The 12,156-nt window shown below is 40.1% G+C and overlaps 1 protein-coding gene across 3 annotated transcripts in view; it reads left to right on the forward strand.

Annotated features, from left to right (window-relative positions):
- OTULINL (OTU deubiquitinase with linear linkage specificity like) overlaps positions 1 to 11,953 on the forward strand; it is a 31,200-nt gene extending 19,247 nt beyond the window's left edge. The window contains exons 2-8 of one of the 3 annotated variants that reach the window (XM_005556602.5): positions 594 to 753; positions 841 to 872; positions 979 to 1,070; positions 1,813 to 1,962; positions 6,897 to 7,025; positions 8,335 to 8,604; positions 9,405 to 11,953. In XM_005556602.5, the coding sequence (XP_005556659.2) occupies positions 594 to 753; positions 841 to 872; positions 979 to 1,070; positions 1,813 to 1,962; positions 6,897 to 7,025; positions 8,335 to 8,604; positions 9,405 to 9,578 (1,007 nt within the window). In that variant the 3' untranslated portion in view covers positions 9,579 to 11,953. Of the gene's footprint in view, positions 1 to 593; positions 754 to 840; positions 873 to 978; positions 1,071 to 1,812; positions 1,963 to 3,374; positions 3,533 to 6,896; positions 7,026 to 8,334; positions 8,605 to 9,404 lie in introns of those variants that run through there. The other 2 variants (XM_045393551.3, XM_073993156.1) reach the window with 2 other exon arrangements.
- The last annotated feature ends 203 nt before the right edge of the window (positions 11,954 to 12,156 follow it).

The following is a 12,156-nucleotide window of genomic DNA, read 5'->3' on the forward strand; positions in this document are numbered from 1 at the left end:
CAGTCTCAGGTACATCTTTATTAGCAGCATGAGAATGGACTAATACAGAGGTGTCTCTGGAGGCATCTCTAGACGTCACGTGGTTTGACCGCCTTCAGTGTACTTGGGTCTGTAATTGTGCATGAGATTCAGTTCAGACATTCAGCAAGAACCAAGTGTGTGGCAGCCATTGTGCTAGTGCTTAAAAATTTTGTTTCACCTTTCTCTAGCAGAGTCAGTGTTTTCACACTCATTGTACAGCCAAGAAAATTCAAAAGAGGAGTTATGTTGCCATAGTCGCACATCTAAATAAAGTAGTAGAGGCAGGTTTTGAGTCTGAGAGATTCTGAAGCCCATCATACTCTTTATGTTTATTCTTCTTAGTTTTGTGGAACAAAGATGTTTTTATATATGATGCTGATTATGGGAGAACCAGGCATTTCTTTAATTTTTGGATTCAATTTTTAAATACTTTAAAAAATATTTACCTAAATCAGTGATAGATACTTTGCAGGTAAAATTATGCAATCTCTCTCTGCATTTTTTTCTCTTAAAGCAAACTTGTGTAATTGTGATGTGCCTTTTTTTTTTTTTTTTTTTTGTAATTTTCATAGGAAGTGACCAAGTTCACTCCTGGACGCTAGCTACAAGCCAAGCCTTAGACACTGTCTGGAGAATGGCAAAAGGCTTTGTGATGTTGGCAGTTTCATTTCTGATGGCTGCCGTCTGCTACTTCAGGAGGCTACATTTATATTCAGGGCACAAGCTGAAATGGTAGGTCACTGTATCATCCTTAAATTTCAAATATATCCTTACTATTCAAAGCAGAATTCTGATGTTATTGTTCTCTTTATCTTTCAGGTGGATTGGATATCTGCAGAGAAAATTCAAAAGTAATTATTTTCATTCATATATTTCTTTATTTTTAAGGTGCAGAGAGGGTTCGAGAAGGGAGAAGAAAGGGAAAATTAACAGCTTTTTATTTTTTATTTGGTCCAGGGAACCTCAGTGTGGAGGCAGAGGTTGATTTACTCAGTTATTGTGCAAGAGAATGGAAAGGAGAGACACCCCGTACCAAACTGATGAGGAAGGTGTGTCTGTTTTTAGAGGGTATGGGAGAAACAGAATTTGTCTGCCAAAATCAGGAAACAAACATTCCCTTCTGCTTTACTAAATCCAGAGATCCATCAATACCAAAATGTGAATCAAGTAACAACTGTGGCTCTAACTCAAAAGCCAAATGGCTGCTAGACCTTGGCTTTGGGCTTTTACCTGGAGCTCGTGCCCTCAAGGACAGGTCGATGAGGTCTGTAATTCCAGGAAACTCAGGCCTTGTGCCTTTTCAGCGCCCTCCTGGCCAGGCCTATTAAACATCCGCATGTGCAGTGGAGACTGTCTTTGAAAAGATCAGGCACGCTGATGTAAAATATTTTGAGGATTTTTAGAATTTTCATTGGACCAATCTTCATAAATATCCCCAGCAGTGCTGCCCAATCTTGCCACTAGCAAAAGCAAAAAAGGGTGGAGGGAGTACATATAAATATCTAGCGTGGTCCTAAAAGTATACAGAGTTTTTCACTGTGCTTAGGTCGCATCCATTATCTGCCCAAGGTGACCTTCCCCAGCTCTGCTTCCAGGATTTATCATCTAAAATAACACCTGTACAAATGAGAGTCACTTTAAAAGTCCATGCAGTCATATTCATAATTTATCATTGTTTCTGTTGTCCGCTTTAGTTGGGAGGAACACCTCACTGAAAATACAGTGAATTCACTTTCTTTATTTTCTTGTCTGGTGGAATTAATAAACAACTTTCTCTTTTTATGCTATTAGGCTTATGAGGAGCTATTTTGGCGGCATCATATTAAATGTGTTCGACAAGTAAAGAGAGATAACTATGATGCTCTCAGATCAGTGTTATTTCAGATATTCAGCCAGGGCATCTCTTTTCCATCATGGATGAAAGAAAAGGACATTGTTAAGGTATGTCTTCCCGCTGGAAATGTGGGAAATGTCATATTGACAATAACTGCAACTCAGGGGTTCCTAGTCTTTGGGGGCTTTGTATGCGGACGACCATGAGATTGAAAGGATTTTTTTTTTTTTTGAGACAAGGTCTCACTGTCACTCAGGCTTGAGTGCAGTGGGGTAATCATGGCTCATTGCAGCCTTGACCTCCTTGGCTCAAGTGATTCTCCCATCTCAGCCTCCTAAGTAGCTGGGACCACAGGTGCATGCCACCTTGCCTATCTAATTTTTGTATTTTTTTGTAGAGACGAGGTTCTGTCATGTTGCCCAGGTTGGTCTTGAACTTCTGGGCTCAAGTGATCTGCCCACTTCCACCTCCCAGAGTGCTGGGATTATAGGTGTGAGCCATCATGTCTGGCCAGAGGAATTTTAAGAGGCCATTTAATCCAGTCCTCTGTCTCTCATGTCAGTTGCAAATAAACCATCTCAGAAGATAGTCATTCTCTGCATTTGTTTTTAATGCCGCCATCTTTTCTTAAGGGGCATCTATTCTTTTTTAAGTCAGGTGATCAAGCAAAATTCACTTTTTTACTCTACAGTTAATGTTAGTTTTAATAAATGCATAGTTTGTGACCACCCCAAAGATTCTCTTGTATACTTTGGTAGTCCATCCTCCTCCTGCCCGAGCCCCTGGAAACCACTGATCTATTTTCTGTCCCTATAGTTTTGCCTTTTCCAGAACGTCATATAAATGGAATCATTCAGTATGTAGCTTTTTGAATCTGGTTTCTTTCACTTAGCATAATGCATTTCCAATTCATCCATGAATGTGTCCGTGAATTTGTAGTTCATCCTTTTTTATTGTTGAGTGGTATTCCTTTACATGAATGTACTATAGTTTATCCATTCACCAGTTGAAGGACATCTGGATTGTTTTCAGTTTGGGGCAACTATAAATAAAGCAGTTATAAATAGTCTCATACAGGATTTTGTATGAAAAATAGGTTTCATATTGAGGGAGTAAATACCTAGGAGTGAGACCACCGGCTTGTATGCGGGTTGCATGTTTAACTTCATAAGAAACTGCCAAGCTGCTTTCCAAAGTGGCCCAGCCATTTTGCATTCCCACCAACAATGTATAAGCAATGTTTCAGTTGTTCCACATTCTCACCAGCACTTGATGTCAAGTTTTTGTTTTTTAGCCATTCTAATAGGTGTGAATTGGTATCATTGTGCTTTTGGTGTGTCTTCCCCAATGAGTAATGATGTTGAGCATTTTTCATGTGCTTGTTTGTCATCCTTATTATCTTCTTGGAGAAATGTCTATTCAAATCTTTTGCCCATTTTTAATTTTTTTTATTATTGAGTCTTGAGAGTTCTTTATATATTCTGAATACAGTGCTTTATTGGATATACGATTTATAGATATTTTCTTCAGTCTGTGGCTTATTTTCTGATTTTCTTAACAATGTAAAGCAGTACTTTCTTGATAAGTAACCTGAGTTTTTATTTTAAATGCAGTATGTCTAATATAGGAACTACATTTAAGGATAGAGGAGCAAAGAAATATGAAGTGTGTGTGTGTGTAAGTGTGTTCAGTTTTCTTAATATCTTTTATTTAAACTTGTTTCTGTTAGTTCCATTTCATCTAGCAAATGCTTGTCAAATATATGCAATGTGGTAGCCCGGTTGCTAATTGCTGAGGATAAAAATATAAAAATACAACAGACGCCAGGTGCTGTGACTTATGCCTGTAATCCCAGCACTTTGGGAGGCCAAGTTGGGAGTATCTCTGGAGCCCAGTAGTTTAAGACCAGCGTGGACAACAGAGCGAGACTCTATATAGTCAAAAAATTAAAAAGTCTAGCATGACATGGTGGTACATGCCTATGGTCATGTTACTTGGGAGACTGTGATGGGAGGATTGCTTGACCTTAGGAGTTTGAGGTTATACTGAGCTATGATTGCACCACTGTACTCCAGCCTGGGTGATAGAGTGTGTATTAGTCTGTTTTCATGCTGCTGATAAAGACAATCAAGATGAGATTTGGGTGGGGACACAGCCAAACCATACTATTCCACCTCTGGCCCCTCCCAAATCTCACGTCTTCACGTTTCAAAACCAGTCATGCCTTCCCAGCAGTCCCCAAAGTCTTAACTCATTTCAGCATTAACTCAAAAGTTCACAGTCCAAAGTCTCATCCAAAACAAGGCAAGTCCCTTCCACCTATGAGCCTGTAATCAAAAGCAGTTTAGTTACTTTCTAGATACAGTGGGGATACTAGGTAAATACAGCCATTCCAAATGGGAGAAATTGGCCAAAACAAAGGGACTACAGGCTATGCAAGTCCAAAATCCAGCAGGGCAGTCAAATTTTAAAGCTCCAAAATGGCCTCCTTTGATTCCATGTCTCATATCCAGGTCACACCAATGCAAGAGGTGGGTTCCCATGGTCTTGGGCAGCTCCGTCCTTGTGGCTTTGCAGGGTACATCCTCCCTCCTGGCTGCTTTCACGGGCTGGTGTTGAGTGCCTGTGGCTTTTCCAGGTGCACGCTGCAAGGTTTTGGTGGATCTTCCATTCCAGGGTCTGGGGGGCAGTGGTCCTCTTCTCACAGTTCCACTAGGCAGCACCCCAGTGGGGACTCTGTGTGGGGGCTCCCACCCCACATTTCCCTTTCACACTGCCCTAGCAGAGGTTCTCTGTGAGTGCCCTGCCCCTGCAGCAAACTTCTGCCTGGACATCAAGGCATTTCTATACCTCCTCTGAAACCTGGGTGGAGGTCCCCAACCCTCAATTCTTGACTTGTGTGTACCCACAGACCCAACACCATGTGGAAGTTGCCAAGGCTTGGGGCTTGCACCCTCTGAAGGCATGGCCCTGCCTATACCTTGCTTGGCCCCTTTTAGTCATGGCTGGAGTGGCTGGGATGCAGGGTACCAAGTCCCCAGACTGTACACGGCAGAGGGACCCTGGGCCTGGCCCATGGAACTGTTTTTTCCTCCTAGGTCTCTGGGCCTGTAATGGCAGCGGGGCGGTGGTTGCCGTAAAGGTTTCTGACATGTTCTGGAGACATTTTACTCGTTGTCTTGGTGATTAACATTTGGCTCCTCATTACTTATGCAGATATCTGCAGACAGCTTGAATTTCTCCTCAGAAAATGAGATTTTCTTTCCTATCACATTGTCAGGCTGCAAATTTTCTGAACTTTTATGCTCTGTTTCTCTTTCAAAACTGAATGCCTTTAACAGCATCCAAGTCACTCCTGAATGCTTTGCTGCTTAGAAATTTCTTCCACCAGATACTCTAAATCATCTCTCTCAAGTTCAGAGTTCCATAAATCTCTGGGGCAGGGGCAAAATGCCACCAGTCCCTTCACTAAAACATAACAAGAGGCATCTTTGCTCCAGTTTCCAAGTTCCTCATCTCCACCTGCGATTACCTCAGTCTGGATTTCATTATCCATATTATTATCAGCATTTTGGTCAAAGCCATTCAGCAAGTCTCCAGGGAGTTCCAGACTTTTCCACATTTTCCTGTCCTCTTCTGAGCACTCCAAGTTGTTCCAACCTCTGCTTGTTATCCAATTCCAAAGTTACTTTCACATTTTCTGGTATCTTTTCAGCAGCACCCCAGTCCTGGTATCAGTTTAATGTATTAGTCTGTTTTCACGCAGCTGATAAAGACATACCTGAGACTGAACAATTTACAAAAGAAAGAGGTTTAATTGGACTTAGGGACAGTTCCATGTGTCTGGGGAAGCCTCACAATCATGGCGGAAGTCAAAGGAGCAAGTCACATTTTATGTGGATGGTGGCAGGCAAAAAGAGAGAGCTTGTGCATGGGAACTCCTCTTTTTAAAACCATCAGATCTTGTGAGACTTACTATCATGAGACCAGCACAGGAGAAAGACTTGCCCCCATGATTCAATTACCTCCCACCAGGTCCCTCCCATAACACATGGGAATTCAAGATGAGATTTGGGTGGGGACACAGTCAAACCATATTAAGTGAGACCTTGTCTTTAAAAAAGAAAACAAAACAAACCAACAACAACGGAGATTCCCAGGCTCAACAAACTGAGTAGGGTGGAAAAATGTATTGGATACCTATGATGGATTAGATTCTTACATTCACCATAATCTTATTTAATCCTAACAAGAGTCCTATAAAATGCACAGTATTATTGGTATGTTGCAGTGGAGGATGAGGCTACAAAGTTAAATAATGCATGCTGGTTAAGTAATCTCTCAGCTGGTGAGTGACAGCCAGGTTTGAACCACAGAGTGCATCATTCTAAAATCCACCTGTTCCCTGATGTAATATACTGCCCTAATATCATTTGATTAAAAATAATTTCTAAAGGGCTACATATAGTCAGTTTGGTAAATATTTCATCAAAAAAGATTGTTTCTATGGACACAATTCTATGTTTTCGTCACTTGTGAAATTGTAAGAATATGATGTAAAAATAACCTAAGGCACAAATCTAAAAGAAGGCAATATACTTACCTTTGCTATAGTCTTTTAAAATAAAGATTGCTAAATGAGATAAGATTAGGCCAGGTGCTGTGGCTCACACCTGTAATCCCAGCACTTTGGGAGGCCAAGGCGGGCAGATAGCTTGAGGTCAGGAGTTCGAGACCAGCCTGATCAACATGGTGCAACCCCGTCTCTACTAAAAATGCAAAAAATTAGCTGGGCGTGGTGGCTCATGCCTATAGTCCTAGCTACTCAGGAGGCTGAGGCAGGAGAATTGCTTGAACCTGGGAGGTGGAGGTTGCAGTGAGCCAAGATCACGCCACTGCACTTCAACCTGGGCAACAGAGTGAGATTCCATCTCAGAAAAAAAAAAAAAAAAAGATAAGGTCGTGTGCTGTGCTATACACCAAATTGTGTGTAATAAACGTTCATATGCTAATCATAGTTGGCATCTACTTCCTTTTCAAGCTTCCTGAAAAACTGCTGTTTTCACAAGGTTGTAATTGGATTCAGCAATACAGTTTTGGTCCTGAGAAGTATACAGGTTCGAATGTGTTCGGAAAATTACGAAAATGTGTGGAATTACTGAAAACACAGGTGAGTGTTTGCGGGGGAAATAAACAAAAAGACTAGGAATAAAAGCACATATCCCAGGTAGAGCCAGTTTTTTCTGATGTCAGGGACATTGTTTTATGTTAGGAAAGTAAGAAGTGCAAGCAGAAATGCTTCTAGTAACTGATGATTTCCCTCCTTATTCTTCCTTCTAAGAAGTGAATGAGAACAACACTGTTCTACATGATAATTAGGCCCTATAGGGTCGGGGGCTTCTATGGGCCGGCCTGCAAACCTTACCAATCATGTACCCTTGTTTCCCTAGAAAAATGTGGTGTAAGTTCCAGGCAAGGTGCTCAGAAATGCTCTTCTGGAATGCACTCCATTCATAACTTGGTAATGGCACAGACGTAATAATTTGACTAAGACTTCTTCCTGTCTTTCAATAATGACACAGATTTTGGATGATCGAAATGAATCCTGAGCCTACCGCTAGCTGGGTTACATTGGGAAATAACCTTTCTGGTCCATAGTTTTCTTATGTATTAAAGAGAAACATCAGTAGTGTGTGTCCATTATTTTGAGGATTTCTGTACCATTATTTTGAGGATTCAATGACTTAATACACAGAGTGTTTTAAACTGCACAGAATACACAGTGAATGTTAAAGCACGCTAGCACTATTCTCTGGAATATCCTTTGTATAACCCATCCGTCCTAAGCAGTTTTGGAAAACTGACTTGCTTTGTATTTTTACCTAGTAGGTGATACTTTTTGAAAAAAATATTTTATCTAAACCAATTTCTTATTGTAAACGTTTTGTAGTCAGCTTAGGCTTCTATAACAAAATACCATAAATTGGGTGGCTTAAACCATAAACATTGATTTTTCACAGTTCTGGAGATTGGAAGTCAGAGATCAGGGTGCCAGCACGGTGGGGTTTTTGGTAAGGGCCCTCTTCCTGTTTTATAGACAGCTGTCTTCTTGGTGTGTCTTCACATAGTGGAAGGAGAACTAGCTAGCTCTCTGGCCTCTTCTTATAAGAGTACCAAGTCCATTCATGAGGGCTCCACCGTCGGGACCCAATCACCTCCCAAATACACACCCTCTAATACCATCACCTTGGGATTAGGGTTTCAACATAGGAAGTTGGGGGAGACATGTTCAGTCTATTGCAGTATACTTTTATGGTTAAAAAAGATCAAATAGTGCCAAAAGATATAAAGTGAAGAGTTAAAGTTCCACTTTTTTCTGTTAATCTTTGGTTTATTTTATAAATACGTTAAAAGTTTTGGAATGGTGTATGTCTTCACCTTTATCCTTCTGAATTTCACTTTTACATCTATGTTTTTAGTGGACTGAATTTAATGGAATTAGAGATTATCACAAAAGAGGAAGTATGTGCAACACCCTTTTTTCGGATGCCATTCTGGAATATAAACTTTATGAAGCTTTAAAGTTCATCATGTTGTATCAAGTCACTGAAGTTTATGAACAAATGAAGACTAAAAAGGTCATTCCCAGTCTTTTTAGACTCCTGTTTTCCAGGGAGACATCCTCTGATCCTTTGAGCTTCATGATGAATCACCTGAATTCTGTAGGTGACACGTGTGGACTAGAGCAGGTAACCGGGGAGGAGTAACTGCTGATATTTGATTAAGGATGCTGTGGCACTATTTGAACACAGAGGTGTCTGAGGTTGACTTTTCAGTGGTGATATAAGCAACTGCACAGAGGTGGTTGATTGATATTATCACCCCTCATATGAGGAAAAGAAGACTAATACATTCATTTCTCTGTGCTGGCTGCTTTGTGTCTCCTCAGACCTATGGCCAGAGAACACCAATTCTGGGGGCCTTTCTGACTGCTCACACTGCTTCCTAGATGCTAACAGGTTCTCACATAGACGTTCACCAGGAAAAAGTCCAGTTGGAAAATGAGATAGTTTTGGGAAAGCTATTTGGTTACCTATTGCAGATAAATAGAAATTAATTGAAACTTTCTAAAGCCAGAAAATGCTTTTATCCCTCTAGAAAAGAGTTTCTTTTTTGTTTTGCTTTCCCAGAGGGTGAACAAAATTATCTGACATTTTTAAACAAATGGATATAAAATGATATATAACTGATTGGAAAATAATGTAGTTTTTATCGTGAGTGTTCTTTTATTTTTTCACTAATTTTTTTTCAAGTAGCTTTTTCCTGTGATTTTTACATGCTAGTCTACAGAGTTGTTCCTATGCTCGTTCCCCTTCCTTCCACACAATGAGCGTTTGTTCTGAACTCTGTGCCCACTCAGTGGTCTATGGGCAGGTCTGTCAACAAGCAGATGATTTCATAAACCGCAGAGGAACACTTCCCCCCACTGTGCTGGGAGGCAGGAATTTGCAAGTGTGTATCTGTGACCTGTCTTTCATCTCATCCACAGATCGATATGTTTATACTTGGATACTCCCTTGAAGTAAAGATAAAAGTGTTCAGACTGTTCAAGTTTAACTCCAGAGACTTTGAAGTCTGCTACCCAGAGGAGCCTCTCAGGGACTGGCCGGAGATCTCCCTGCTGACTGAGAACGACCGCCACTACCACATTCCAGTCTTTTAAGTCCGCTGGGGGCCGAACAGCAGTGCTCACCAGTGACAGTGGTCACAGTTGCAAGTAAAGTATCTCTCTGAAACCAAAGCTAGCATTTCAGCATGGAAGGAATTAGGACCTTTTCTCCAGGATTACAGGTACACTGGATACAGCCATGCATGGATGGTTTTCCTTTATTTTTCAGTGATTTCCTCTGAAGCAGCTGCACTGATATATTTGGGTGTTGGTGGCTTGACTTTGTCCATAAGGGGCGTGGCCACTTCACATGATGGCAAGCCTTTAAGAGCACAAAGAAGTTTAATATGGACAACAGCAGCAAAAAGCAAGAAGAAAACAAGTAGGGAAAAATGGCTAACCTGGAGAGAAAGAATTTCTTTAACCTTGATGTTCTTCATTAAAAATCTTATCTTGGACTGATTTGGGGGATTTTTAGAAACATGGCCTTATTTTATAAGCATGACTTTCCCAGGAATCTTTGTTATATTTTAATTTTTGATAACCATTTGGTTAAGTGTATGTGTGTATATATACATATGTATGTTTATATACATACATGTATCTATGTATAGTTTTGTATATACATATATACACATAGACATACAGAGAAATAACCACTACTTTGTAATGCTGTACAGTTTGTTTTATATTTCTTTACTTTTTTTGTTACTATTTTATCTGGCCAGCTTAATAGTTTTATTTAGATTTTAAAAATTCTGTAGATTAAAGCAAATGACAGTTATTGAACTATCACAAAAATATTAAACTGTGGTACATTTAATGTGTATTTAATGTGTGGAATCTCATTATGGTAGGCAGAATAATGCCCCATGCTCCCCAAAGATATCTGTGTCTGAATCCTCAGAGCCTGTGAAGGGCTAAATGGGTTAAATGGGAAAGGAGAATTAAGGTTGCAGGTGTAACTGAGATGCTAATCCACTGATGGATTTTGAAATAGGGAGATTTTTCTGGGTTCTCCAGGTGGGCCCAGTGTAATCAGAATGGTCCTTAAAAGTGAAAGAGGGAATTGGAGGAGTGTCGGAGTCAGAGGGAAATGTCAAATATGGAAGAACAGTTAGAGAGAGATGTACCATTGCTGGCTTCGAAGATGGAGGAAGGGTCCATAAGCCAGGGAGTGCAGACAGCCTGTAGAATTGAGACTGGAAAGGAAACAGAAACTTCCCCATAGCCTCCAGAAGGAACACAGCCCTGCCAACACCTTGATTTTAGCCCAGTGAAGCCTGTGTTGGACCTCTAATCTGCAGAACTGTAAGATAATAGATTTATGTTTAAGCCACTAAGTTTGTAACATGTTATAGCAACAGAAAACTAGTATTCTCAGGCTAGTTTTTGGTCATCTTTATTTTGGAAATACTTTTCTAGTTTAATTTGATAATTTTTATTTTGGAGGTACTTTGCTAGTCTGAGTTTCAGTGCATAAGAATAATTTTTAAAATCTTGCTAATTATATTTTACTTCAAAGTCACAAATCCCTTTCTAAGAATGACTTACTTCACGAGATATTTAGCACTAACATTTTCCCAGATGTTCATATTATTTCTGCCATAAATTAAAAGGGAGTGTGTTAAATGCTGTCATATCTGAAGTTAACATTCATATTCTTTTGCAATGGGGATGATCCATCGTGTGTACTACGTGAATCATGTCTGATGGTAGCTCGTTCCCACTGTCATTTTGTTTTCTGGTTGAAGATTAATGTGCTTAGCCACACAAACAAGAGTTCTTCATTGACCTCTACAGTCCCTGCCTGTTTGGAAACATCTATGGTTTTGCATAACCCCTGTCATTTAACTGACAGTGTTAGAAGATTTCCCCCTGATGTGTTACTGTAACCAAGAAAGCATGAACGCTGCCCTTTCTGGTGACAGCCTGCCATGGGCTGCTGTGGCTGATACTTATAGAATTGTTGCTCCGAAGTTTTGGCTCCACTTGAGCTGTCCAGGAGCCTACCTGGCATTTGTGTATTACCACTCACCTTGGATCTCCTTACCAATGTAATTATTTCCACATCAATCCAGGACTGAAAGGAAAAATTTTTTCACCAGGATTGGCAGCCTGTAGCTCTGTGACCTCAGTCAGCCCATCATGTTGTGGTGTGGTGGAGGGGGGCAAGAATTCTTTAGAGAACCAAGTTGTGAAAAAGATTTCAATCTAGTGAAAGTAAAAAGTCAGAGGACATTTAGATAGTTGCTGTATTTTGGGAAGATATCAAAACAGGTTCTTAGGGAGGAGGTATGAGGTGTTGTTTTGTTTTGTTTGTTTTTATTCAGTTGTATAATGAATATAACAAATTAAGTAGCCAGAAGGAGCTGCATGTAAATTAGCACCACTTTTAAATGTCAACAATAAATTTGAGGTGAGCTTCCTGTGTGATGCCGACATTTAAATGTCTTTCTAACCTTACATGTTTCAAATGGTGAGAGAACTGTAGCAAAAATGCAAACATAATGCCCTTGTCGTTTTTTGATTTTAGGATACATTTCTGTCTTAACTTTTGGCCTTACGTGTCCATACTGAGGGGTTGTATGAATATTAGTACAAGGATGACTTTTACTGTGGTAAAATATGC

Source organism: Macaca fascicularis, chromosome 6 (assembly GCF_037993035.2).
Source record: "Macaca fascicularis isolate 582-1 chromosome 6, T2T-MFA8v1.1".
Classification (NCBI taxonomy): domain Eukaryota; kingdom Metazoa; phylum Chordata; class Mammalia; order Primates; family Cercopithecidae; genus Macaca; species Macaca fascicularis.